This window comes from Orbicella franksi, chromosome 2, assembly GCF_964199315.1.
Source record: "Orbicella franksi chromosome 2, jaOrbFran1.1, whole genome shotgun sequence".
Classification (NCBI taxonomy): Eukaryota; Metazoa; Cnidaria; class Anthozoa; order Scleractinia; family Merulinidae; genus Orbicella; species Orbicella franksi.
In genome coordinates this window covers 10,557,012-10,584,603 of record NC_138146.1, presented here as the reverse complement: position 1 = coordinate 10,584,603, position 27,592 = coordinate 10,557,012, and the positions used below count along the sequence as shown (strand labels likewise).

Sequence of the window (27,592 nt, the reverse complement as noted above, 5' to 3'; positions counted from 1 at the left end):
TTTTCGCTGAAACATAGAAATAAATGACCAATGTGAGTGCTTTCCATGCTCTTGTCACAATGATTGGCTAATTTAAACCACAGTAAAGACATAGTGAGCTCATTTAGGTGAAATCGCAGAGGTTAAACATGTCTAAATTAGTGCTGCAAATCAAATGATCAATTTAACCTCTAATTTAGCTTTGTTTGGCTTGTTTGACTCATTTGAAGTGACTTCAACGGTATGTACAAGCATGTTATGGCTTCTTTTAAGAGTATACGAGCCAGATACAGATGTAGCAGTCTCATTACAACATGTCCATATTTATGTACGGTAATTATTGAAATTGAATGTCACGTAAGAGCCACTTTTTCACTGAAATATAGAAATAAATGACCCATGTGATTGGTTTCCATGCACTTGTCGCAATGATTGGCTAATTTAACCCACAGTAAAGACATACAGTATTGTGCAAAAGTAATGAGAGTGTAATTCGACGAAATTTGCGAATTTCGCGGCTTTTCGACGAAAAATGGCGAAGTTTTGTTCACCTCAAAAATTTGAAGAAAATTCAACGAATTTTTCCGCTACCCATTGTTTTAGTTGACGCAAATTTTCGAGCAGTAATTCGTGTCTACTGATAATTCGGCCCGATTTTTCGAGCAAAAATACGCTCTCCTCAAATTTTCCTTCGAACTTTCTAACAAAAATTTGCTCAGTTCCTTAAGTTTCCCATTGATCCCCAGTAGTGAGATGAATTAAGCCAGAGCAAAAGAAGAACATGCCCGATAAAAACGTTAATATCATCGTGAAGGATGGTAGTATCTCAAAGCCTTTTCTCACAAACTTACCTTGCTTATGTCCAGAGAAAGCTGATATCACTTTGTTTGTTACAGTCTCAAAGCTCGCAAGCTCAAATGGCCTGTTTGCCAACCTGATTTCATTGAACAAGAAATGCTACTTGCAAAAGTACTTGCGGTGTAGCCACAATGAACCCAGGCTCTGCGCAACCTTGTGATATTACCGTTGAAGGTTCGAAGCTATTATCGAACTATTCAGGCCAGTCTCTTACAGTGGGAGTATGGTATAAGCTTAAATAAGAGCATCTCATTTTGGCTCAGTTCACGTAAGAATTCTTTGACTCGTGGCAGCCGTGTCTTTCCCTTTTGCACTTGCCATCCAAACGTCTCTGCACTTTTCCTTCCCTAATCCCATTTCTTTGCACTTCCAGCATGCTCAAGTGCGGTCACATGTCTCCATCTCTTATATACGAGTGTGAAATAAAGAGGGATTGTTGCGAATAATATACTATCAATCATGGAAGGGGGACAAGAACGTGGTGAACGTGATAACAGCTGAGGAAACTGGGCATGTGAAGACCCGGCACTAGGTAAACAAGATGTCTGCTTGTCCATCGATCACTGAATTTGATGTCACTTTGGATGAATTTTGTGGTGAAGTAGGCCTTCAAGAAGACCTTATTGAGAATTTTACTTTAGTCCGAGTTTACCTGGACTAGCAGTCCCACTTTTGTTCCTGCCTTGCAGTTAAGTTAGCGAGTTTGTGTCATTGAAAACGATCAAAGAATTCAAATTCTCTACGTTCTTCACCATGAAAGACGGATTAACACATTAACAACAGCGAATTTTAACATGACCACGACTGTTCACAAGAGAACAATACATTGATAACTCCATACTGGTCAGCGCGCTGCACTGCGATATTTTGCATACTGCAAGTGGAATTATCCCTCTGGTAAGGAATTTTTGTTCTGGTCTTGAAAATGCTGTGAATTTTCGTCCTTTATTTTGAAGAAATAACGCTCAAGACATTGCCAAAAGACGCTTGAATTTTCGCGCGAACTTTCAAAGAAAGTTCGTGGAGACAAAGAACAAAATTCGTGCATTTCGCTCTCATTACTTTTGCACAATACTGTAGTGAGGTCATTTTAGGTGAAATTGCAGAGCTGAGTTAAACATGTCTAAATTAGCGTTGCAAGTCAAATGATCAATTTAACCTTTAATCTACCATCGTAACTTTGTTTGGCTCGTGCGACTCATTTGCAGTGACTTCAATGGCTTGTACAAGGATGTTTAAGAGTACATGAATTATTTGAAATCTCCATGCTGTCTCGCTTTCTCATATTATCACATTGCATTTGTAGTTTGAACATTAATTTTCTCTTTCCTATTGTTATATAAATGTAAACGATCTGTTAGTAAGCTCAGGAGAAAAAAAAAAAAACAAGTTCCCTCACCAGGACTTGAACCCACAAACTTTGGATAGCCTCACCTGAAATCCTACCACTTTGTCAACCTGCAGCTGATGAATCATTCCTGAAGAATGTTATTCTGTGTCATGCAATCATACAAACTCTCTCAAAATCTTTTTGACCACCCTTGTCATATGTGAATTACATGATCATGTCCGTTTCAAATATCGCAAGTTGGCTTATGGACCCTTTGATTTTAACAAAATATTATTAGGCAAAATCAGTCAGGTAGAAGCTCTCTGAGCTTCTTGGTTTACCTGTCATTCTAGTCTTCTCTTTTTTGTTCTTACAATATATTAAAAGCAAAATCAATGAACTTTTCAGCCAAGTCCTCCTGAATGGCGTGAAGGAATGTTCACTTTGTATGGCAAATGGATGGATGGATGGGAAACACAACGCAAAAGAATTCCAGGACATGACTGGTGTATAATCAAACTTGGTATACCTGGTGTTATCAAAGGGCTTGATATTGATACTTCATTCTTCACCGGGAACTATCCTCCTAAAGTTTCTCTTCAAGCTGCTTCTCTAGATAAAGGTAACAAGAGGGTCTATTATAGAGGTTCCTACATTCTGCAAACTGCCATATTTTGTCCCTTCAAAACTGCTGATTGCATTTGTTTTCTCCTAAAAACTGAAACCGCCCTACTAGTAGGATGATTATCATCATAACTGATGTTTTAAAGGGACACTATTATGAGCTGCACATGTGTAAAACTACTTTTTCATATCAGCTTATAATAAGTGTTTGTTGTTTGAGGGAATTTTTAACATAATGTGTTATTTTATAGTTAAGGGAAAGCAGATTTTCAAACTCTAGATCGAGAGCTGGCACATGTGCAGCTCATGATAGTGTCCCTTTAACAGTATGCAACTAACTCTTTAGGATATATTAGCTCAATAATTTTATTTCTCCTAACAAAGACCACAAGATCCTAAGAACAGAACAAATTGTCTCTAACTCCATTCAGTAACCAGTGAACGAAACGTTTTGATCTCTAATGGGCTATACATAAACACAAAGATTACTCAAGATGTTGACATCATGAGTGTTTGAAATAATTAGCATAATGATTTTCAATACAGAACATTCAAAACTGTGTTTCAATTTGATTTATTTATTGTACTATCATGACTGCTTCAAGAGAATACACTTTTCAACGCAGAGATTGCGTAAGCAATTTATAGGGTTTTAGTGGTGGTACAGATTATGCAAATGATGTCCTTCCATCATCTGTAGGCTTTTTGGAGTGATTCCGCTGACCAGTAGATAAAGTTCCTGAAATTACTGTATTAGTCAATATTGCAGGCACATGTATCAATTTACATTTCTAGGTCAAGGTCTATGTGACTATGATTGTGCACTGAAAATGGAATCTTGTTTTGTTTACTTTCTGGGCATAGTTCATTTAACATTTCTATTACAATTTGTAATTTTAAATTAATGGTTAACTGTAAATAAGACCAAATGTTGGCGTTTGTAATACACATTGGGAACGGTTTTGGTGAGGTGAAGTTGCTGGAAACTGCCACTGTAAATTTCTGCTCCGAAGTTTAGCAAAGATTGATAAGAGGCAATCCGCTCTACACATCGATGGTACTACTACTAAGCACCTGAAATTAAATTTAGGAAATCAAAGCGAACAGTTTTGTTGTCAGGTCACCAGAGAAAATCCTGCTCTTGAGGATAAACTCTCGATGTTACACAAATAACAGTGAAGTCGCATTGGAAGATGAATCCCACATAGTGGGAGCGAGGAGAACTAGCTAGAACTTCACGAACTGAAATCCAACCTGAGCATTAAAATTTTACCTGCAGACAAACATTTTTGGGCTTGTTCAAGCTGATACACTTTGACACTTGCATTAGGGCTGGTGAGCTATCATATCGCAAAGTCACACAACAGCTCTTGTGAAAAGCTTTATTTGTCTATTTATAGTAGATTTAATCATCACAGCATGATCGCATGTGTACAGTTTGATTTTGAGGTCGTTTGCTTCAACAAAAAATAGGCTGGCAAAGTGTGCATGTGGCTACTGCTTAGCAGTTTATGCTTAATGCAATCAGAGCAAAGAAATTACTACTTAGAGAAGTGAATGTAACAATTTATTAAACATGGTTATTTTGACAAGAAAAGCCTTTATTATCAGGTAATTAAATTTCTAACATGATCTTTTTTGAGTAGCTCAGAGGCAAGACTGTGTACAACAGTGGAATGATCCAGTTGTGCATATGATGTTGAGACTACATCCAATGTTCTTTGAACTGAACATGCACAAGTTAATCACATACATGTGTATGAAGCTCTTTTGGCTCTTCTTGTGATCTAATATATAGAGCCTGTTGGTTATTAACTGTAACAATTTTTGAACCCAAATTACCATACAGCAGACCAGGGAATGCTACACTAAACACCTCCAGGCATTTCACCTTCATACTTACTCTATTCATTTTCATCACCTAGTATTTTTTATGACTAACATTTTTGTTATTTGCGTTTATTGTTGCTCATATATAATTGATTATCCCATACTACATAGTTAACATTTTCATGTTGTGAATGTCTTTGTTGCATCAAATAATGTATTATTTTGGATTAAAACCAATCCCATCATTTTTATAGAAATTGCTATAATCAACCAATCACCAGCCTGCACTACCTTCTAAGGGTTGATATTTAACAATACAAAACTCTTATATTGCAACTGTTTTACACCATCCGATTTAACACTGACAGAATTAGAATCAGTGCTGCATATTCCTCTTAAGAAGAGGCAATATTACATAAATGTTGCAGGACTGGAATTTGACACTGAAACATGTTTCTCAGATGAATTACATGACACTGTAAATATGTTTTAATTATGTATTTCACAAAACAATTGCTGTAGAAACTGTCTTTCGTAAATCTGCCTGTTTCGGTGGGTTCAAAAGTCTTCTCAGTGACACACCGGATGGTTCTGTATCTCTTACTATCGCAAGAAGTGCTATATTATTGTCACATTCCACAATTAGCAACAGACACAGCTTTGTCAGCTTTCAAGCATGTGTCAGTGTCCAGCAGGCTATTTTGGTTCGCATGTACAGCATCATAAAAACCATGGATGTTGTACTATTGCTCTGTGTTTCACTACTACCAGTGATCTATCTAATCACCTTAAGGGATTTTCGTTTCCCAAAGGAAATAGTTTTGTGTCTCTAAAGACACATTTTGTTCTTCGAAGGGAATTCACGTTTCCCAAAGGCTAGATTTTTTCTGGTTTGTGTCTTGCAGGACAATATTTTGATCTACGAAGGGAATTAATAGTTTTTGTAACCTACGAAGGGAATTAATAGTTTTTGTAACCCCAAAAAGGTTTATAAATTGCCAGATCCTGTACGATCCTGTACATGGAGCATTTCACAGTGCTTAGCTGGACAAATCAATTGGTGATAATGGCTGTCTTACACAAGACCTTCTGTGTATCAGCGATTCTGGGAACGATTTCCTGAAGAAAATTCTATCTGCACTTTCAGAAGCCGAAAATCTTTTAACAAAGAAGAAAATCTTTTTTTTGCAGTTACCTCAGTGATTGACAGCAAGTTGTAAGGATAAACTCTATGTTGTACGAGTCCCTGTCATCATGTAGTGGTGTCCCACAAGGTAGCATCCTGGGCCCACTCCTTTTTAGCATCTATGTAAACGATCTTCCTGCCATTCCACAGAAATGCATTTTGCATAGTTACGTAGATGATACAAGTCTCCTTTAAGCTTCAGAACAATGACATTGCTATGGCAGAAATGAATAAAGATTTATGTAAAGTGTGCAACTGGTGCTTCAGAAACTATTTACAGCCAAATCCTGATAAATTAAAACTTACGGTGTTTGGTACCATAGAAATGCTACCCAAGCTTCAAGATATCACCCTATCTTTATTTATTTATTTATTTATTATTATTATTATAGATTGTTTTCACTGTCACGCAATAAAAAAATAAATCGAAAACCATCCAGTGGAAAAAGCTATGAAATTATGATGTTATAGAAGATGAGTAAATAAGCCACTTCTCCAAGTTTTGGGTCTGTGCGTTTCCCCAAACTTCAGATATTTGTCGAAATGTTTCGCCGATATTTACAGAGCCTCCGTGGTACACCAATATGGTGGCCGGAAAATAGTGTAAACATCTGGAACTTACTTTGGCTATCTAGGCGACTGATTATCAGTACTGATCAAACAAGAATTTACATAAGCACCTTTCCTAATGCTTTAACTTCTAAAAAGGCTCAAAATCATGGGATAAGTATATATTTTTTGACAAACTCGATCATAGCCTTGTGTCAGGCACCTCCATAACCCTGAAATTCAAAATGCTCTGGATTCCAAACAAAGCACGCTATTGAGCTGTAAAATTGTAAACAGATATAGATATACCACCTCTTGTGCCTGATGAGGATAAAAACTTTGGTGGCTCTTTCGTTTCAGATTTTAGAAAGTGATGACGTCACATGAAAGCGATGAATAAGTTGCCAGTAATCGGATACCCGTGTTTGCACGAAGAACTCTGGGATTGTCAAGGGGCAAACATTGCTAGTCACTAAAAGGAAATGTATGGCGTAAAGTTGTTTCGAGGTACAAGAAAACGAATTTTGAAAGGGATCAATGCTTTTTCGCCGTCGTTTTTATCGCACATGGATTTGGGCAATGTTGATATGTGGAATATGTAAGTTTTTCTTTGAATAACCATGAAATATGTGACAAAATCTATTGTGAAATTTACATCGCGTAATGGTCTTAAAATATTACAAAATTAATTAGGTATAAATCGAGACAGAGGAATAACCCAGTAAAGCCTTTTAAGTTGTGTACAGGCTACTTTTGGCTTATTTGAAAGCTCAGTCGTACAAATAATACTGGAAATAAGCCCGGTGGTGATCATTGTACTGTCAGGGGTTGATTTAATGACAAATGAGTCCGCGCGACTCATGCTGTGTGGCTACTGTGTTGCTCAAAGCCTTTGTTTTGCTTTTACAAGCACGTATTTCAGTGATTTTCCATTTCTATAACAGATCAAGGGTAGCTCCTTGAATATATCTCTAAGTATTTGTATTTGAAAGTGCCATTTGTGCGTGATTATGCTTTCCAAAGCTTGGTATTGACGGTTGAGTGAAATAGCCCAACACAAAGGGTAGTAGTTCATTCTGCAATTTTCGATTTCTGTTTTAGAGCTTCTTTTCTGTCTTAATATTCAACTTCTCGGAGGGTCTTTTCTACCATTTGCTCCGGGTAGCCTCTCGAGATCAGGCGTGTATTGAAATTTTCAATATTCTCTTCAATGTATTTCACAATAAACCTCACGCAAGCAAAAGGGAGTTTATCAATAAATTTTTTCACTTATTTCACGGTTATTCAAACAAAAACTTACATTTTCCGTGTATCAAAATTGCCAAAATCAATTTGCGATAAAACAACGGCGAAAAAGCGTTGATCTCTCTCCAAAACCATGTTTTTGGGCGTCGAAACAACTTTTCGCCATACATTTCCTTCTAGCGACTTGCAATGTTTGCCCCCTGACGATCCCAGAGTTCTTTTCGCAAACACGGGTATCCGATTACTGGCAACTCATTCATTGAGGTCCTTTTCGAAAACCACATGTACGTGAAAAAGTTTCCTCAATAAAGATTATTATTATTACAACATGAACTACAATAGGACAATAAAAGGAGATACAAACGATAATACAGAAGGTAATGATGTGTGTTACAAAAATACAAACAAAAAAAGAATTACAAACTATTACAAAGTACAACATTTGAGTAGGTACGTTGCAAAAAAAAGAAACATTACTAAAATTAACTAAGAATTAATTAAATTAATCAATAACTTAACTAAGTAAGTAAAATGAAACAACTCGAATAAAGTCTTTCCACTTTTTGTTGAAATTGTAAGAGGTTTTATTTTTAACTGCTATTTGTTGTGAAGTATTTAATTTGTTCTTAAGTAAAGAAGGAAAGCCGTCGAAGGGTACATCATTGCTGTCTTGGATAGTGCAAAAGATATAATACTTGGCCACCAAGGTGACATAGTTTAAAATGTCTTTTCATTCTGTGGTGTTATCATGCCAACCAAAAAGGATATCACGTTCGGTGAGAGTTATTATGTTTTTATGATTTTCAAACCACCAATTTTGAAATGCAGATCAGAAATTGGAAATTACAGAACAAAGGTAAAATAAGTGAGGCAATGTTTGCGGTTGCATTTTGCATAGCTGACAGATTTCAGAATCGCATAGCTTCATACGGAAAAGGGAACACCTAGTTGGAAGTATGTTGTGGATAATTTTATATTGAAAAATTTGAAGTTTTGTTTCGAGCATGGTAACAAAGGGGAGGTTATAAACTTTCTTTAAGCATACTTCTGAGAAACCATATTGTAGTAATTTTGGTTCAGCAGTTGGGGGTTGGAAGTAGCGGTCTATAATTGCTGCATAGACAGCATGGGTGGTGAAATTCTTAGACAGAGGAGGTTCTTGTGACGTGTCGTCATTTTCAGTTGCGATTTCTGTGTGTTTGATTGTGCATCTCCAGCTTGGTGGAATGGCGCTTATTAAACCATAGTAGGCTGTAAACAGGACATGAAGCTGAAAGATTCGTTGAAATTTGTCGTGGTAAGAAGTTAAAATTTTCGTCAAGCATGTCATTTGTGTACATGATTCCAGTTCGATGCCATTGTTTTAAATAGATCATGTGTTTATCTAAAATGTTTTTATTGTTCCAGATAATTTCGTTTTGCTTGTGTGTATTGTCTTCTAAGATAATGGGTTTGTCTTCTTGCCAGCACTTTAATATTGCATGGTAGAAGGGTGGTACGCCATTCAAATTCAGTAACTTAACATCATATCTACAGTTTAGTAAGAAAGAAAGACCGCTGCGTTCCCTGAAGAAATGTGCGATAAGAGTTTTCCAAGAGGAGTCAGAGTTTTGGCATATTCTTTTAATCCAGGCAAATTTGAGCGCAGTGTTCATTACTTCAAAGTCGACCATTCTTAATCTGCCTTTATTTTTTTCACCAACTATTGTCATTCTCTCCATTTTTGGGGGTTTACCCTGCCAACTGAAATCAAAGATCATGCTGGTAATCGTGTCAGACAAGTTTTTAGGTAAATTAAGATTGGAGCTGTTGAAAATTAATTTTGATAAAGCTAGAGTTTTGACGATGTTTATTTTGCCAATTAACGTTAGTTTCCTATTTTTCCAGATATTTAAAATCTTATTCATATTTCGCAGCTTTTCATCGAAGTTAAGCTTATCAGCTTTGGTGGTGTTGTAGGAGAAGAATACACCTAAGGCACAGATGGGATCGACAGGCCAGTTGAAATTAAAAGGAGTGTCGGATCTATTTTTCCACTTGCCAAACCACATGGCTTCGGTTTTGGAGTTATTGACTTTTAGACCGGACACAACTTTGAATTGGCTTAGCAGCTTAAGTAAATAACTAATAGATTCTGTGTCACTGAGAAAAACTTTGGTATCATGGGCATACATGGTTGTTTTAATTTCGTGGTTTCCTAATGTTATTCCTTTGATGAGATTGTGACTTTTGATGGCTCTTGCGGGAAGGTCGAGACCGATAACAAATAGAAGGCCTGATAGAGGACAACCTTGTTGAGTCCACTTACATTAAGAGAGAGACATTTTAGGTTAAGTGTGAAAATTCCAAAGAAAAAGATAATATCAAGGTAAATTTTGGAGACCAAGCAAACAAAAATGTACCTTTGATGAACTTCCCTTTGGAGTTTAGTAGGCCAACAGGTCTTGATTTTGACATATAATTATAAACTACAAAAGGTGTCAGAAAGAGTTTAGCATTTTTAGTTTGTAGTTGAAGAATCTGGTATAATTAGCATATGGTGGAAGGACGAAAACATATACCAAACATTAAAAACCAAAATGCAAAAATATTGAAATGACTTGTAACAAAATTAAAGATTTTCACAATAAAATTAAAGAAGCAAAGAAAAATAAAGTAGGCTCTTGTGGCCTGGACACAAAATTGGATAATGGTGTGCGTGTTGGTCATTGTGCTATACAAATAAAATCGAGGGTGCTCCGCAAAAAAAAAAACAAAAAACAAACAAACAAAATTCAAGAAAAGGAACTGGCAAAATAGATAAGTGTTCTGAACTGTTTACCTCATAACTATACTCACTCAACCATCGGGCATATTGTCTGTAAAATCTGTCGCTGAAGCATTGAGGACTTCTTGTTCTTCTTCTTGATCTTGAGAATTGGAGGGTAGCCACCAGGCTGGAATGTTGTAATGGAAATAGGCTTTTTCGTTGATAATGAGTTTATCGCTGCTTATGTGTGCTTTGTTTCTTGGATCTCCTCTTGCTTTCTTCATAGCAGGGACCAAGACATTTTTCTTTAGATCCTGGACGCCCTTCGGGAGGTCTTCACCGGCATTGACTTGAGATTCCTTTAGGTTTCTGCGTAACTTCCAGACCTTGTCTCTGTTGGCGTGGCATGTGAAACGGGCAGTTATGGGCCTTGTTCGTCTGCGGCTATGTCTTCCCAACCGTTGAACACCACAAAACATAGAGGATATGACTTCGGACGGAACCATTTTGAGCTCGTTAATGAGAACTTGCTTAATCAACACTGCACAGTTTTCCTTGTGTCGCTGGGGTATTTTATAGAATAATAAACTCCATCTACGGCTTTAGATTTCTTTTTTAATTATATTATTGTCGTGCGTGGCTTGTTCTTGCTCGCACTCGTTGATGCGTTCAAATGCTTCCTCTTGGTCTTTCTGAGTGAATTCAAGTGAACTTTCAAGTTGCTGGGATGTAGACTTAAGCTCTTTAATTTCTTCTTTGGCCAGGGTTAATTCTCTCTCCAGTTGGGTAATGCGGGCTTCTCGGTATTTTGATTCTTCTTCAATTTTAGCAACTCTGCTGAACATGCGCTGAAGTTCGGAGGCCATGAGCTCAACAATGGCGTCATTCTCATTGTCTTCAGTTGAAGTCAAGCTGTTAACTCTCAATCTATTCCTCTTGCTCTATCTTTATTGGGGAAGGACTTATTACTTAGTAAACTGCAGAGGACCTGGGAGTGTTATTGGACCCTCACTTATCATGCAACAATCACATTATCAAGACTGTTTCATCATGCGTGTCTTCTCTCGGGCAGATTAACCACGTCAAACATGAATTCGACAGAAGGACCCTTCTCATAGTTACGAATTCCTTAGTTTTTAGCAAATTGTTTTATTGTTCAAACATGTGGGCCAACTGCTCGAAGTTAAATATCAACAAACTACAATCAGTACAAAACTTTGTGTGTAGAATAGTAAGTGGAATTCGGAAATATGATCATGTTACGCCTGAACTAAAACGCCTTAAGTGGCTTCCAAGTATCCAGTCAGCTTTACTATTGAAATGCTATCTTGGCTTTTAAATGTATGTATGGTTGTGCCCCGAATACCTAAGCGCTATCTTCACCAAACGTTCTGATGTAAATAGATACACAACCAGGAGTTCCCAATTGTTAAATGTCCCTCTTTTTAAAGCTGCTTCTGGACAGAGAACTTTTTATTACCGAACTGTCAGCATCTGGAATTCCTTGGAATCAAATTTGACACTTTGTAGTAACGAAACAATCTTTAAGAAGTGTTTAAGGAACAAACTTCTAAGGGGTTTTTTAGGATGTAATTGACGGGGTGAGTGCAAATCCATGCTAAGTGATGATTTGGGTTAAAAAAAAGTTTTTGTGAAAGGGCCTGAATTTTTGCATGTGGTCTTCAATGTAATAGAAAAACATGGTCCTGTATTTTTGTTGCTGGTTTTTGCTTTGTTTTTGAGTTAAAACGTATGCAAAAAACATTGGCTTTTCCTGGCCATGTCTTTAAGAGTTTATTTGTTGGAAACAGGCAGACTTGGTAAATTGACTGCAAATTTTATTGTAAACACTCTCCTGGATTTTTTTCACTCCTTTACACATTGTTGGAAAAAAATCTGCCTGGGTCAAGAGAGCTTTCTCTGAAGCAACAAAGGCAGTGTCTTATTGTGTTGAACAGCAAACAGGCAGACTGTTTAGAGTGTATGAAGTCAAAACCAAATCCCACAGCATACAGAGTGGAAATCTGGGAACAGATTGTTTACATCGGTTATTGTGATGTGAAACACAGCATGTGAATGGATCGAGCGTCAAAGGAAATACCATTGAAGAAAAAAGAGATGTGATTCATTAGGGCTCTGTCCACTAATATCTTAAGCATTCTTTTAAAGTACCTTGCATAGCTGCCTGGTGTTTGAGAGGCATCATAAAGCCTTGATAAACTCGTAAGTCATCAACTCATTTTTTAAGAAGCAAAATGTGTTCTGAAACTTCGAACGCAACTGATATAATGGAATTATTGATGTTTGAAGTCAGAGCAATCCAGGCAGCAAAGTCCAAGAGAAAAAAACCCCTCTTGTGAGTTGTGGCCCATTTGCCAAGCGTTGCTAGTGTTAAGGTTTGGAAAGCGAGAACTGGTTTCAGGCTTATAAAATTTGTCTTTTATCGACTGCCATGTTTTCCCGCCCACGAGGTGTAAAGACCCTTCCCAGCATGCATTGCAATCACGTTCTGTGGACGTTTCTTAAACTGGTAACTAGATTGTTTTTCCTTTTTCTTTTAAACATAATAATGGCCAACTAGCGATCGATGGTGACATAGATCTGTTATCCAAGTTGCATTGATTTTATTTCAAATTGGCATGATGTTTTGAGCTTCTGGGATCAGTGGACATGCAGATGTATGGAGACCTGTATGTTGCGCAGAAGGGTTAATCTGTTAATCTGTCAGCCCTATTTATATTTATAGAGCGTTTTCACGTGAAGTCATCAAATTCTTAAATCCAAAACTAAAGAGCCGTCAAAGTTGTTACCCTCATCAGGCATAAGAGGTGCATGTACTGGCACATTTTGAATTTCGAAGTTATGGTGGTGTGTGACATAAAGCTATGATCATGTTTGTCGAAGACTATGTATTTATCTCGTGATTTTTAGCCATTTAAGACGTTGCCAGATTTGGAAAAGTGGTTATTGAAATGTTTAATTGTTTTATTTAAACCTTTTTTGACCTGAAATCAACATTTTTGATCTGATACATTGCGCGAAATTACCATTGTGCTGTTTTCTAAGTGAAATCAACATCCTTCCTGTCATGCATTAACATGAAATCAACATTTTAACCTATTTAGACCTGAAATCAACGTCGTTGAGCTTATACGTTGCGTGAAATGACCATTTTGTTGTTTTCTAAGTGAAATCATCCTTGCCATCATGCGTTGACGTGAAATCAACATTTTTACCTATTTAGACCTGAAATCAACATCATTGAGCTTATGCGCTGCGCGAAATTGACATTTTGCTGGTTTCCAAGTGAAATCAACATCCTTGCCGTCGCGTGTTAACCTGAGATCAACATTAATTTCAATTAATCAATTAGCCTTGCGGGAAGGGGGGGCTGGGTGCAGTAGGTACCCGAGTGCATTACGCAAAACGTGTCATACTTACGTTTGCCTTTTTTAATAACATGACAAAAATATATGTATGGTTTTGCAAATCTCATGCTATCCTTGTGGTGCCATTCTCTCAAGAACAAAGCAATTTGCTCCAAATACATGTGCAGATTAGTTAGCGTCAAAGTCGACTTTATGTTAGGTGAAAGATACATTTCATAACATATAAGATGCATGCGTTCTAGCATTGCTAGTGTGATAAACTCTGTTCTCGAGTTCAGATGCACGTTTTTTTTTATTATTTGTAATGAGTGATATCACACTCTTGTTTTGGCTGGGGATAGCAGTTATATTTCTGGTAATGTCAGTTCTCCTTTTTTAGTGCAAAGAACGTTACTGTGACTGCGTATCTTCTGGAATCTTCCCTAGCTTGATTCAAGAAATGTCGTGTACTGTTTTATAACTATTGTGTGTTTGCCAGGGTTAAAATAGAGAATCGGAACATATTGCTTCTCCTTAGCAGCTTGTTTCTTTCCTCTTCTATAAAAGAGAGCCTAAAGTTCATATTCAGCCGAAACTTTCCCACATTAGTTACATGTAAAAGTAGTAAATTTGTGACAAAAGAAACTTTGTTGTTATTGCTGCAGACTCCGTGGCACTTACTGAAACCTCCAATTAATTTCATCAGTCGATGACGCGACTTGCTCACCGATGTGGGATATAATTTCGGTCAAGTAAAGATCTCTACCTTCAATACTTCTCGATGAAACGCTCTTCAGTTGTATTAAAGTCCTTTTTCCCTCTATGCTTGTGATAATTTAGTTCACACTCCTTCATGTAGGGACTTTTCATGCACATTATACAAACCACAAGAACTAAGAGGACTTTTTGTTGACGCTACACAAAGTACACAAGGAAACTGCCGTCTGTATCACTGCTGGCCAGTGTTAAATGTATGCCAAGCCAATTGAACCACTGATGATTTGACTTCAAGGATGGATTTCAACTTTCTGAGTTGAGCCATTTTGCCTTGTAAACTTCAATACAACACAAGAAATCAATCAAAAGTGGGACTATCATTACTTGTGGATATGGAAGTGAGTTCTGATGTCATGGTTTGAAATTGGCAAGTTGAGATGACTTTATAATTTATTCTGGTTGTAGATAGAACCAGAACCATTTCTATGCTTCTGATAGAATATAACTGTATCTCCAACAAAATTGTTGATCTTGATTGGTTTTCTGTGTATGTATTTGTGATGTGTAACTACTGCAGAAACTTTCACATGACTTTTTCTCTGACAACTGGCAAGCTGCTAATGTCAGGTTACTTTCATTCTCTAGGTCTGCATGTGCAGTGAAACTGAATAAGAGCTGTTAAAAATAGAGTGGACTACTGCAATACCACCTTCCGATGGGGTACACTAGTATCAAGGAGACACTTTGTAGAATGGCCAATTCTCTTTGGCACAAAGATCGTCATCACTCCCTCATAAGGTGTATTATCATATGACCCATACGGCCCCGCATGCAATATCCTTGGAAAATCATATGAAAAGAGGTCCTGTATGAGGGCCATAAGCATCCAAGTGGTGGGGTGGGAAAAATGCGTATGGCCCTACTAGAAAGGCGTTCAGCAAAATCGATGCAAATTAATGACAGAATGCAAAATTTTGTTTTCTTTAACATGAGTCATGCAAGTGAACATTCTGAGAGCAAATTTTACTATCCAGGTGAACTGTCCAATGCAGCACTAGTTCAGTCGCCAACTCACTCCGAAAGCACATAAAGGAAGTCAACAATCCTCACAAATGAAGAAGTTAAGAACATTCTCAGAAGCCAACAACAAGCAAACTGATGGTCAAGAAAACAACTTTTCCAGATGAACTGTCTGATAATTAACCTTTGGAATAAGCAAACGGACTCTTGATTGTGAGGCAAAACTTCTTTCAGTGGAAAGCATCGAGAATTCATTGTGGGAAGAAAAAAGAAAACTACGTCAAGAAAGCAAAGCACGATATAAATGTTTTGTTCAGTTTTCTTTGAGTTTCCAGAGTTTTTGGGAGAAGTTGGTTAAACCAGAGAAATCACAAACATACCTTGTGTACAGTAGCATAAATTGCTTTGCTGTTTCTATATCAGTGTTGCTTGAAGAGACAAAACTGAGTACGAACACAAGTTCATCACTGTACAGTTCATCCAGATAATGAAACTCGCTTGTTTCTGGTTGTTTAATGTCCACTACACAGCAAAGGCAGCAAAGTCTGGAAACCCAGGCACTGTTTGTGGAACCAACATCGGTGTCATTAATATTCAGTTACAGGTTCTCCCTTGTTCAAGAGAATCCAGACGTCGACAAGTAGCTTGAAACGATGCCAACATTTCATTGAGTCTTCAGATGAAGAAGATTTTGGAACAATTTCAGTGAAACGTGAAGCGAACTTTTGTCTCTTGCTAAGTCTTTGATGGTTTTGACATATTTTTGACAGCTCTATGCCAACTTTCTGGTGGCTTTTTAAACAGGTTAGCTAATCCTGTTAGCATGAATTGTAATTGTGGACTTACATTGAAAAACAAAACTGAGAAAATGAGTCGTGTTTTTTGATGAATTGAGAGTTTGTTGTTCAATGTGAAGAAATAAATGACAAGTTTTTATTGTAGAATCTTTTTTGCAGTTGTTCCATGTGTGGCCATCTGATGTTATGTAATCATGGCTTATTTAGATTCAAACAGAATTTTCAAAATTTTCAACACTTAGTGGTCATAGGACCTCAAGCCAAATATTTTCCCGTCTGGCCCTTCCACTCAGTCAATAAGTTCATAGTATTTCTATTCGGTTAAAAAACTTACATCCTGGAAACAGTAGCTCCCACTGAACATGTCACACATCTCTATGAAGCTAAAGAAGTTTTGATTTAGAGAACAGAAACTGTATCATAAGCTTTTTGTCAGCATCTTACATGAAATAAAGTTGTGTAACATTATCTAAATTGGTGTTAGAAAGTCAGAATGAAGCAAACCATATGAAGTACAAATTATTTGTTGTGACAAAAAATCTCTTTTTTGGTTGACCTATGTATCAACGTAAATACTCGAACAGAAACATGAGGTTTACTAGGAAAGTTGGTCCCAACACAAATGTCCCACCATCTTTACAGCCATGCTGCAAGGTAGACACCAACAGTGCAATCAAATTAAGAATATAACATGAGCTCAGGCTACTGAGGCTGCAAAAAACAGAACCATTAATAACATCAATTGACTTTCATTGATAAGTTTTTACAGTCAGCCAGTTATTCACTTAGGCATACAGCCATACTGCAAGGTAGACAACAACAGTACAATCAAATTAAAAATATAAAATGAGCTCAGGATACTGAGGCTACAAAAAACAGACCTATTAATAACATTGATTGACTTTCATTGATAAGTTTGTCCAGTCCACCAGTAATTCAGTAAGACATACAGCCATACTGCAAGGTAGACAACAACAGTACAATTACATTAAAAATATAAACGAGCTCAGGGTACCGATGTATGTATGTAAATGTAATTTGTTTACCCACGGAGCACCAAGTAGTTCACAGAACTCGTTCAGAAATGTACGTGCATTCAAGGATCGAATTGGAATTTGAGAAATGTTGGTTTTTGAGGAGAGGGGAAAACCGGAGTACCGGAGAAAAACCTCTCGGAGCAGAGGAGAGAACCAACAACAAACTCAACCCACATATGATGCTGGGTCCATGACTTGAACCCGGGACAAATTGGTGGGAGGCGAGTGCTCTCACCACTGCACCATCCCTTCTCCCCGAAGCTACAAAAAACAGAACTATTAATAACATCGATTGACTTTCATTGATAAGTTTGTACCTTTACCTTCTTCACCTAGCTACTTCATGCGAAGTAGCACATAAGACCGCATAAGGCCTCAACACTCTCTCATCAACCAGTTCTCTCGGCCACTGCAGTGAACACCTCTCTCCAGCTCCTCCATCCAGCTATTTCTCTTTCCTTCTCTGCTTTTCTCCTCCATGTTGTCCTAGGTCTACCGCGCCATTGTCATTGCAGTCCAACAGTCATTGTCGTATCCTTTCCTCATAATGTGTCAGATTAACTTCCATCTTCTCCTTTTGACATCCTCGCTAAGGTTTTCCATCTCGGCCATCTCCGGTACTTCTTTGTTGGTGATTCTGTCCTGCCAGCATATCTTAAGTATTCGTCTAAGGCATCTGTTTTGGAAGACGTTGATCTTGTTTTCATCACTTTTGTTCATCTTCCATGTCTCACAACCATACATCAAGACTGGTTTAACCAGAGTCTTATATAGAGCCTGATTTTGGTTCATCAGCTGATGCTGTTAGTGCTTCAGATCTTCCTCAATCTCATAAATACCCCTCTGGCTTTGACTACTCTATTGTGGATGTCTTGTGTGCTTCCACCTTCCTGGGAAACTGTAGCTCCCAAATACACAAATTTGTCAACGTCCTTTATCCGTTGCCCATTCACTTCCACTGCATCATTTATTCAAGAATTTATTTGAAGCAGCTTGCATTTCTCTACATTGACTTTCAATCCCACCTTTCATGCTTTGGGGGTCAGCTTATTGGTCTTTGTCTGAATTTGCTGTTTGCTTGATGATAATAGGACAATATCATCTGTAAAATCAAGTTCTTCAAGCTTTGTAGCACTTGATCTTCCATCTTACTCTGGTGTTACTCTCTTGCAGTGTCTTTCTCATACCTAATCAACAACCAGTAGGAACAGTAGACCTGGCATATTGCAGCCCTGTTTCACGCATGTCCTGATCTTGAACCATTCTGTTGTGTCCTCTTCATCCACTACAGTGCACTCAAAGTCGCTGTAGGGTGCCTTCACCATGCTGATCATCTTGGATGGTATGCCATAGCTGTGCATAATCAGCCACAGGCTGTCCCTGTGGACTTAATGCAGACTACCACTCTATTGACTGCTCGATTATATTTCTAAGTACAAAAATTTGCTCAGTAGTTCCTCTGCCTCATCTGAACCCAGACTGCTCCTTCCTGAGTTTTGAATCTACTCTGCTGTGAATCCTTCCAATTACAATTTTCCCCATCACCTTGCTGATGACTGGAAGCAACGTGATTCCATGCTAGTTTTTACATTCTTTCAGATTACCTTTTTCGGCAGCTTAACTATCAATTCTTTTCTCCATTTCCCTGGCATTCTCTCTTCTCTTTATGCTATGTTAATGATCTCCTTGACTTTTATAGTGGCAAAGTCAATGTCAGCTTTTTTGAGCAGCTCTGCTTGTATGTTGTCAATACCTAAAGCTTTCCCATTTTTCAGGTGTTTTATAGCCTCCTTTATTTCGGCCCTGCTGGGTTCAGATGTATCTATTTCCTTCAATCTCATCTGGAGCTTCTATTTCAGCTATGCTTACTGGGTTGCTAGGGTTCTCTCTGGTAAGTGCCTCATTAAAGTGCTCATACCACTTCTTGGTTTTGCTTTCTTTATCATTAAGGATGTTACCATTCTTGTCCTTTGCAGCAGCACTTTGCCTTGGTCTTTCGTTAGTCAATACTTTAGTCAGGGAATAAAGTGTCTTCATGTGCTTTTGCTGAACAGCATTTTCAGCTTCATTTGCAAGATGTCAGTCCATCGTCTTATCCATTCTAACTTTCTTTTAACTTCTCAGTCTTTCTTTCTGTATTCATCCTACCATCTCTGTTTTAGTCTCTCTGATCTTGCACCAACTAGCTTCTGCTTGATGGCTTTCTGTTGATCTATTAGGGCCCACGCTTCCTGACTTAACCATGGCTTGTCTTTCTTCTTATACCCTAGCACTTCTTCTGCTGTCTTAGTGTATACTTCCTCCATTATCTCACTTTTCCACTCTACTTCTTCTGCTTCATTAGTTGGCTCTTCAACTTCTAGCAACTGGAATCTGTTCTTTAGCTGTATGCTGAACCTTCTACATATGTCATTGTCTTGGAGTTTTTGTGTCAAACTTCTTCCTAATGTTCCTTCTCACTGGTGCTCTTTTGAGTTTCAGTCTGATAGTCAATCCTACAAGACAATGGTCACTGGCAACATCTGCTGATCTCATGGCTCTGGTGTCTATCACTGAGGTTCTGAATTTCCTGTTAACCAGTGTGTGGTCAATTTGATTTTTCGTTTTTCTATCAGGTGACACTCATGTCAGCTTATGTATTTCCTTGTGCGGAAATATTGTTCCAGTGATTACCATCTCATTAAAATCACAGAATTCTTTCGGCCTTTCTCCAGTTTCACTTAATGAACCCACTCCATGAGGTCCCATAACTCAAGTTTCTGCAGTCCACCAGTATGAATCAAAGAGGGTGACAAAGTTTCGCTTTGTCCTTCTGGGAGAGGTCACTTAATGTTTGTTTTTGATTGTTTTGGGAGCATTCCTTCTATTTTTACTCAGAAAATGACATTTTCTGAGTATAGGTAGGACATTGACTTTCACTCCTACGCTTGCTCCTTCCTTCCACCCATCAATTCCTGTTAACTTTTTAGTAACTCTGCTGACCAGTATATGAAGCGGTGGCCTTCAGTTTCCCCCAAGTCAGAAAAGATTATTCATCAAGTGATTTGTTTTTGTGACAATGTTTCATGTTCGTGGATCATTTCTGCTCGGTCAACAGCAATGGAAGTAGCGCTGCTTCCGCTGATTTTTCATGGGAAAGCAAACGCTGTGTGTTGGTAAATGTTTTTTTTAAGCATTGGAAAGGCAAAGGCTGTGTTTTGGTAAACTTTTTTTTATATTTGTTAAAATGAAGAAAAAAAGTAAAAAATGAAAAAATAAAAAAAAAATGTTAAGCCCAATAGAAATTGAACTCACAACCTCTCCCTTGTCGGGCAATCACTTACTCCACTGCGCCACATCAACATCTCAAGAAATTTGGTGAAACATGTTTAGTAAATTGCTTTCTACAGAAATGCTGGGTTGTTAGAACAACAGGTGCAATAGTCGCATGAATGTCCTGGACAGGAGACAATTGCATTCATTAGCGTATCTGAATGGACTTTACTGTGTTACATAATCCTTTTGTGTTAGATTTGATTTTGTATGCTTATCTCCTATATTAGTTCATAACTTAGCCTTCTTTTTGTTTGCTTAAATAAGTTTAATTCTAATCCTTGACATGTGCAGTACGGATTGGAACTTCTTGGACAGTTTTGAAAATCGAGGACACTTGGATTGTCAGGGCATTGTTCAAAAGTCTGGTTAATGAAATGGTGTGAAATAGAATAAATGTCTATCTGGTAAACATTTGATGGTAGCAGAGCAAGGTTTCAAATCATGTCAGTAGACAGCGAGCATGGCAAAGCAATGTACAAAGAAGAAGACTGCATCGAAAGTTTAAAGCAGCAAAAGGTGAAGGATAAGGCGGCCTTCACCAGGATCAAGAACAAGTTGCTGAGCCTTCTAGACGAAGAAGAATATCAGAGTTGGCGGAAGTCAAGGAGGTTTGTCAATGCTTTGTCAAGTGCAAGAATGCACAATGTGAACTATGGAAGAGCTGTCTCAAGAATATTTAAGCTCCAAAGAGAAAGAGAAAAAGTTCACCAATGAAATGGACAGATCAGAAGCGGAATTTCGGAGGCTCATGACAAGGCTCAAGAATATTTGGACAATTGGGAGGACGAATTATCGAGTTTGGCAACTGACATGCCAGAAAATTCTTGCTGACGTCGAATCAAAGAAAGCATCGTACGAAAAAGTGTCGAAAAGCAAGCTTTGGAGGACCAAGTTAAGTGAGAACAAGGTATCGCTCGTCAAAAAGAAGATTTAGAAGAATTACGTTGTCAGTATTGAAGTCGTTTATTTGATGAAGAGGACCTTCAAGATTTGAAAGAGTTGGAGTTCAAAGGACTGGAAACAAGAAAAATTTCTGCGAACAATGTGGCAGAAAGTCATTCATTGCCATCGCTTGGCAAGGATATGTGGAATCAACTTAAGTGTGTTTCAATTCCTGTATTTAATGGTGACAAAAGATAGTATGAGGGTTGGAAAATGGCTTTCATGGCATGTGTGGACAAGGTGTCAGCCACACCAGAGTACAAATTTCTTCAGTTACGTCAATACTTATCTGGCAAAGCATTAAAGGTCGTGAAACCTTTGGGACACTCTGCGGCAGCTTATGAGACAGCAAAGGAAAGATTGGAATGAAAGTTTGGCGGCAAACGGCTTCAGATTGCCATGCATTTAGAAGAACAGGAGAACTTTAAGCCACTTCGCCCTGAAAATGCAAGGGACCTTGAGAGACTTGCGGATTTGTTAGATGTTACTGTAGTAAACCTGAAGGAGGCCAGTTGGCATGAAGAACTAGGAAGCGTATCACTGTACCTCAGTTTGTGTAAGAAATTGACAGAAGCAATACTAGCACATTATCATTGGTGGATTCAGGAAAATGGTCATTGGCAGTCAGTAGAAACATTGAGAGAGTTCATCATCCAGGAAGCAGAATTCCAGACAGTAGCATTGGAAAGAATTTATGATTTGAGTAAAAGAGGACATAAGAAAGACAGTGGGATGACCTTCTTCGGTAACATGCAGAAATCTCCAGGAAATCAGAGAAGAGTTGGATTTTGTCCGTGTAACATTTGCAGTGGTCATCATGCATGGAGTTTGGTATTGTGCCAGGTTCAAGGTTATGAGCCTTCCAGAGAGGTGGGAAGCTGCAAAGAGCCTTACTGTGTTATCATTGCTTAGGAGGAGATCACAGTGGAGAAACGTGCGTTAGCTCGAGAGTTTGTGGGATAAATAATTGTAGGAACACTCAGTGAACAGCTGAACTCTAATGATTGTTATGAAGTGGAACAAGGAGCATCAGGTGGCTCCCAGGCTGTTGCAGAAAGCGAAACAATCAATGAAATGTTTCTTACTCCTCCTCAGGATCTAATTGAGCAATCAACAGAGAGGTCTCACACCACATTGACGTCACAAAGTGCGCAACCAAGTTTTTTGGTGCTACGCACAGTACCACTGTTTCTGAAGAATGGTAATCACAGAATTAAAGTGAATGCGTTGTTGGACAACGAAACTGCATTTAAATGCTGATGTAGCTGCTGAGCTTGAACTTCAAGGACATCCTCAATGTGTAACTGTGAATGTTCTAAATGGACAGACTGAAACCTTCTAGACTATGCCAGTTGAGGTCGAGTTGGAAAGTTTGGATGGAAATGTGAAGACTACCATAAGTGCATTCACAGCTGAACGAGTCACAGGAAACATGAAAGTTATTGACTGGGGAAAGTATGCAGCAAAGTGCACCCATTTTAGAGGGGATACAGTTTCCAAATCCTGGCATCCGCCCAATAGTGGACTTGTTAATTGGAGTTGATTATGTTGAGCTACACTACTCATTCAAGGATGTTCGAGGTCAACCCAGGGAACCAGTAGCCAGACTTGCACCATTAGGATGGACATTTTGAGGAATGGTTAGTGGGCTCAAAGGAGGTGACTGTCAGTTAAGCTTCGCACACACCTATCTTGTGCAAGAACAGTCAGACATAGATGAAATAAGTAGTTTACTACTACAATTCTGGGAAATAGACAATCCTAGCATATCACATGATTGACCCATTCTGAATTCTGATGAGCAACATGCATTAGAGCAGATGGAAAAGTCCCTCAAGTACTTGGATGGAAGATATCAAGTGGCACTTCTATGGAAGGAGCATGTTCCTGACCTATCATACAATTATGGCATGGTGCTACGCAGATTGTGCAACACTGAGAAACATTTATTGAAGAATCCAGAGATTGCAGCAGCCTACTCAGAAAACATCACTCAATATTTGGAGAAGGGCTACATTGTAAGGTCAACCCAACCGAAGAAAAACCTGTAAGGAGATGGTACCTGCCACACTTTCCCATTGTATGACTGGAGAGAGCCACAACAAAGACTTGCATCGTATTTGATGCCTCTGCAAAGTTTGGAGGAATCTCCCTCAATGGCATCATTTATCAAGGACCAAAACGGTAGAGAGATTTGAATTATGTTTTACTTTGATTCAGAAGACACCCTGTTGCACGCATCTGTGACATCACTGAGGTGTATTTGAGAATTGAAGTTGCAACTAAGGGCCGATCATGTCAGCAGTTCTTATGGAGATCCTTGGATCAGCAGAGAAAACCAGAAGAGTACGAGTTCAACTGAGTTGTGTTTGGGATTAATTCATCACCTTTCCAGGCTCAGTTTGTCTTTCAAACACATGCTGAGAAGCACAAACATGAGCTGTCCTTAGCTGCAGAAACGGTGTTAAAGTCAACATATATGGATGACAGTATGGACTCGGTGTTGGACGATAGTCAAGGTATTGAGTTGTACAAGCAGTTAGATGAGCTGTGGAGCAGGGCAGGAATGTACGCTCGTAAATGGTTGTGCAATTCAACCCAGGTTCTAGAGAAGATAATTGAGGACAGAGCATCTGAGATGGACATCAACAAGGATCCCCTTCCAACAGTAAAGACACTGGGAATTGTGTGCCTTCCAGAAGAAGATGTGTTCACGTTCAAAGCAAATCCGCCCGAAGAAAACTTCAGCTCACTAAACGGAATTTCCAGAAGAGAATTGCCACATTATTTGACCCAGTTGGTTTCTTGGCACCATTTACCATTTGAGCCAGAGTTACAATGCAGGAGATGTGGGTGGCAGGACTTGAATGGGACGAGCTATGCCCAAGGGAGTTGATCCACAAGTCTCAAGAATGGTTCTTTGAGTCGGAAGAGTTACCAACGATTAATGTTCTCAGATGTTTATGATTTGGCCCAGACGGAGTTCTGCTGTCAGAGACCTTACACACCTTTGTAGACGCATAGCAAGATGCGTATGGTGCTGTTGTCTATTTGAAGGTTATCAACGTGAGTCGATCAGTATCCAGTTGACTAGTTGCAGCCAAGACAAGAGTTGCACCACTTGCAGCAACAAGTATACCTCATTTAGAACTGATGGCAGCAATCCTGGGACTAAGGTTGACCGAGTCAGTTTCCAGAGTTTACAGTGGTGCATTGGGCAAGCAGTCTTGTGGTCCAATAGTATGAATGTCCTGTGGTGGACAAAAGGAAGAAGTTGGAGAATTAAACCTTTGGTGGCAAATCGAGTGGGAGAAATTCAGAGCCTAACAAATCCCAAGCGGTGGCGTTTCGTGCCTACCAATGAGAATCCTGCTGACTTTACTATTAGGGGCATGAGAGTATCAGACATGGCCAAGGAGAATAAGTGGTGGAGTGGTTCATTAGGAAGAGTCGGAATGGCCTGTGAATCAAATTGACGCTGGCAAAGTTTCAGAAGCAACGGAAGTCAAGAAAGCAGCTCAAGGCAGCTCACAGGCAGGCCAAAGTAACTGAGACTGGAAAGCAATTTCAGTTCATAAAGATGATCAGTTCTGGCTTGATCCAAAATGCTTCTCTAGTTGGACAAAGTTAATAAGAGTTCAAGCATGGGTTCGTCGTTTCACAGATAACTGTAGAAGTCCCAACAGAGAGAGAGGAGAATTAAAGGCGGAAGAAATTGAAGATGCTGCGATTCAAGTGATAAAGGGTACACAGAGAAAGGTATATCCCGATGAGTATTTGGCACTTCAGTGACAAAGAGAGTTACCAAAAAAGAGCAAGCTGCTTGGCTTACAACCACAGCTGGACAAGGAGGGCCAAATGAGATGCAATGGACGCCTTAAGTATGGAGAATTTCTACCACAGGATGCTTTTTTTCGGATAATCCTTCCTTGTAAGAACTGTGTAATGAAGCTAATTGTCAAACATTATCACAAGAAAGACAATCACGCAGGTGGAATGAATCAATTGCTGACGGCTTTATCAACACGAGAGCGTTCGCACAGAGAGCGTTTTTGGAATGGAAAATGCAACTTTAATCTTACTCTTTTATGGGATGGATGATGGTGATAAAACATATACAACTTATCATAGCTACTGTATTATTATACATCACACAATAAAAAGTAATCAAATATTGTTCATATAATTCTTGTAAATAACACTCCTGTACGTTTTGAATTCGTATTTAATTCTAACGATTCACTTAAAACCAAAATAACAAATACAGAAAACAATAAATACAAACTTAAACTTAAGTAAACTGAAATTACAACAATACAAAAAACAGCAAAAAATAGAAAGAAGAAACGAGATCACTTACAAGATCTGTACGGCAATCTGGAACTGACAACGACTGAATACAACTATAAAACTACAATGCTTTTAAATAGAATTTTGAACTAAAAGAATAAACTTAATGAGGTTATGTGATAAACAATAGATGATTACATAACATGACGTGAAAAAACTACTTTGCATTTAAAACTGCACAAAAAAGGAACGCAAAAAATTGAGCTTTAACAGCAAAGACAAAACAGAAAAGAAAAGGCGACCAAAAACGGAAAAATTTAACTCTCGTGGCTACATAGCCCCCCTAATGGACTAGTAAAGTCTACAGTTCATTACTATAGTGTAACTATACTCAGGCACGAGAGTAAGTCCTCTTGATCATTCTTCACACTGTGGATTTTCTGTTAAATTCAGTCTCTTCATTTAAGCTTTCTTCTCTCCTTCTAAGAAGCAAAGTTTGGTTATTGGCCTTGTAAGAATTGTGGGGGCAGTTTTCACCTTGGCTGATCGGACATTTCCATCTTTTCCCATGAAAACTTCAGTTACTCTGCCTAACGGCCATTTTCCTCGATGGATGTTGTCGTCTGCAATCACAGCTAGATTGCCAATTGCTAAGCAACAGCAAGCTTTGGTCCACTTCACTCTCTCTTGAAGGGTCGGCAAGTACTCCTTCGACCAGCGCCTCCAGAATATATCGGCCATGTTCTGGACTTGACGCCAATGTCGCTTGCTGTACATTTCTTCTTTGCTGAAGACTCCAGGTGGCAAATTTGGGTTGGCTCTTAATAACAATAGATGGTTTGGTGTTAGGGGGTCCAGGTCCTTTGGGTCACTACTGACTGGAGTCAACGGTCTACCATTTAAGATCCCTTGAACTTCACTCACCAATGTTTGGAGCATTTCGTCAGAGACAAGTTGTTGTCCTAGCAAAGCTCTCAGGATCTTGCGAATGGATCTGATTGTGCACTCCCAGGCACCACCCATGTGCGAGGCTGCAGGTGGATTAAATTTCCATGTGATATTCTTCTGATGAAGAAACTTTTGGATTGATTCTTGATTCCAGTCGCTCAACAACTCGCGTACTGTACGCATACGGCGTTGGTTACATGTGTTGGGAAGTTAAATGATGCATTTAAAGTTAAGTTTTCCAATGTAAAGTGTAAGCCATAAAAAACTAAACCCTGTTGTAGTCATATTTGGATAGTTTAGTTTGGTTCGTTCGAGAAGAACAATTTTACCACCGCTAGTGGGAAGATTTTGGTCACGTGCTAGGCAACGAGTTGGGAACATCTCAAATTTCATTCGTGAACAAAATAACTTTACAGACACGGATGCCTTTGGCTTTTTGTTGGTTTATAATTATTTTTTAAAGCATAAACAAGCGAATATTAACGTTAAAAGCCGATGTTTCGGCGTCATCATGACACCATTCTCAAGGCAAAGTGAACAAATAATGCGATATTGATGATTTGATTTCTATAGTCTCTACAAATTAACATAATAACAAAGGATCACAAATTCTTCAAGTGAATACCTTTGCGCAAATCGAATCTGTTTGCATGTTTAGGGATGGTTTAAGATTTCTTATAAAAAGCATCTCCTTAATTAGGCAATCAAATTTGTTAGTACATTTGGCAAGCACGTGAAATTGTTCTGAAAGACAAGGTGGTACATTCGAATTATGTTTGCTGAAGTAATGTTTACAAATTGACGACGA

The 27,592-nt window shown here is 38.5% G+C and overlaps 1 protein-coding gene and 2 pseudogenes across 4 annotated transcripts in view; 2 read left to right on the top strand and 1 right to left on the bottom strand.

The window, feature by feature from the left end:
• The window catches only part of LOC145479998 (allantoicase-like), a 192,597-nt gene that overhangs the window by 13,621 nt on the left and 151,384 nt on the right, over window positions 1-27,592 (top strand). For 2 of the 4 annotated variants that reach the window (XM_081458484.1, XM_081458483.1), the window contains one exon: window positions 2,576-2,789. In XM_081458484.1, coding sequence (XP_081314610.1) covers window positions 2,576-2,789 — 214 coding nt within the window. Of the gene's footprint in view, window positions 1-1,210; window positions 1,735-2,575; window positions 2,790-27,592 lie in introns of all 4 variants that reach the window. The other 2 variants (XM_081458487.1, XM_081458486.1) reach the window with 2 other exon arrangements.
• LOC145480045 (uncharacterized) lies at window positions 22,892-23,185 on the top strand (annotated as a pseudogene).
• LOC145479991 (uncharacterized) overlaps window positions 27,398-27,592 on the bottom strand; it is a 1,218-nt pseudogene continuing 1,023 nt past the window's right edge.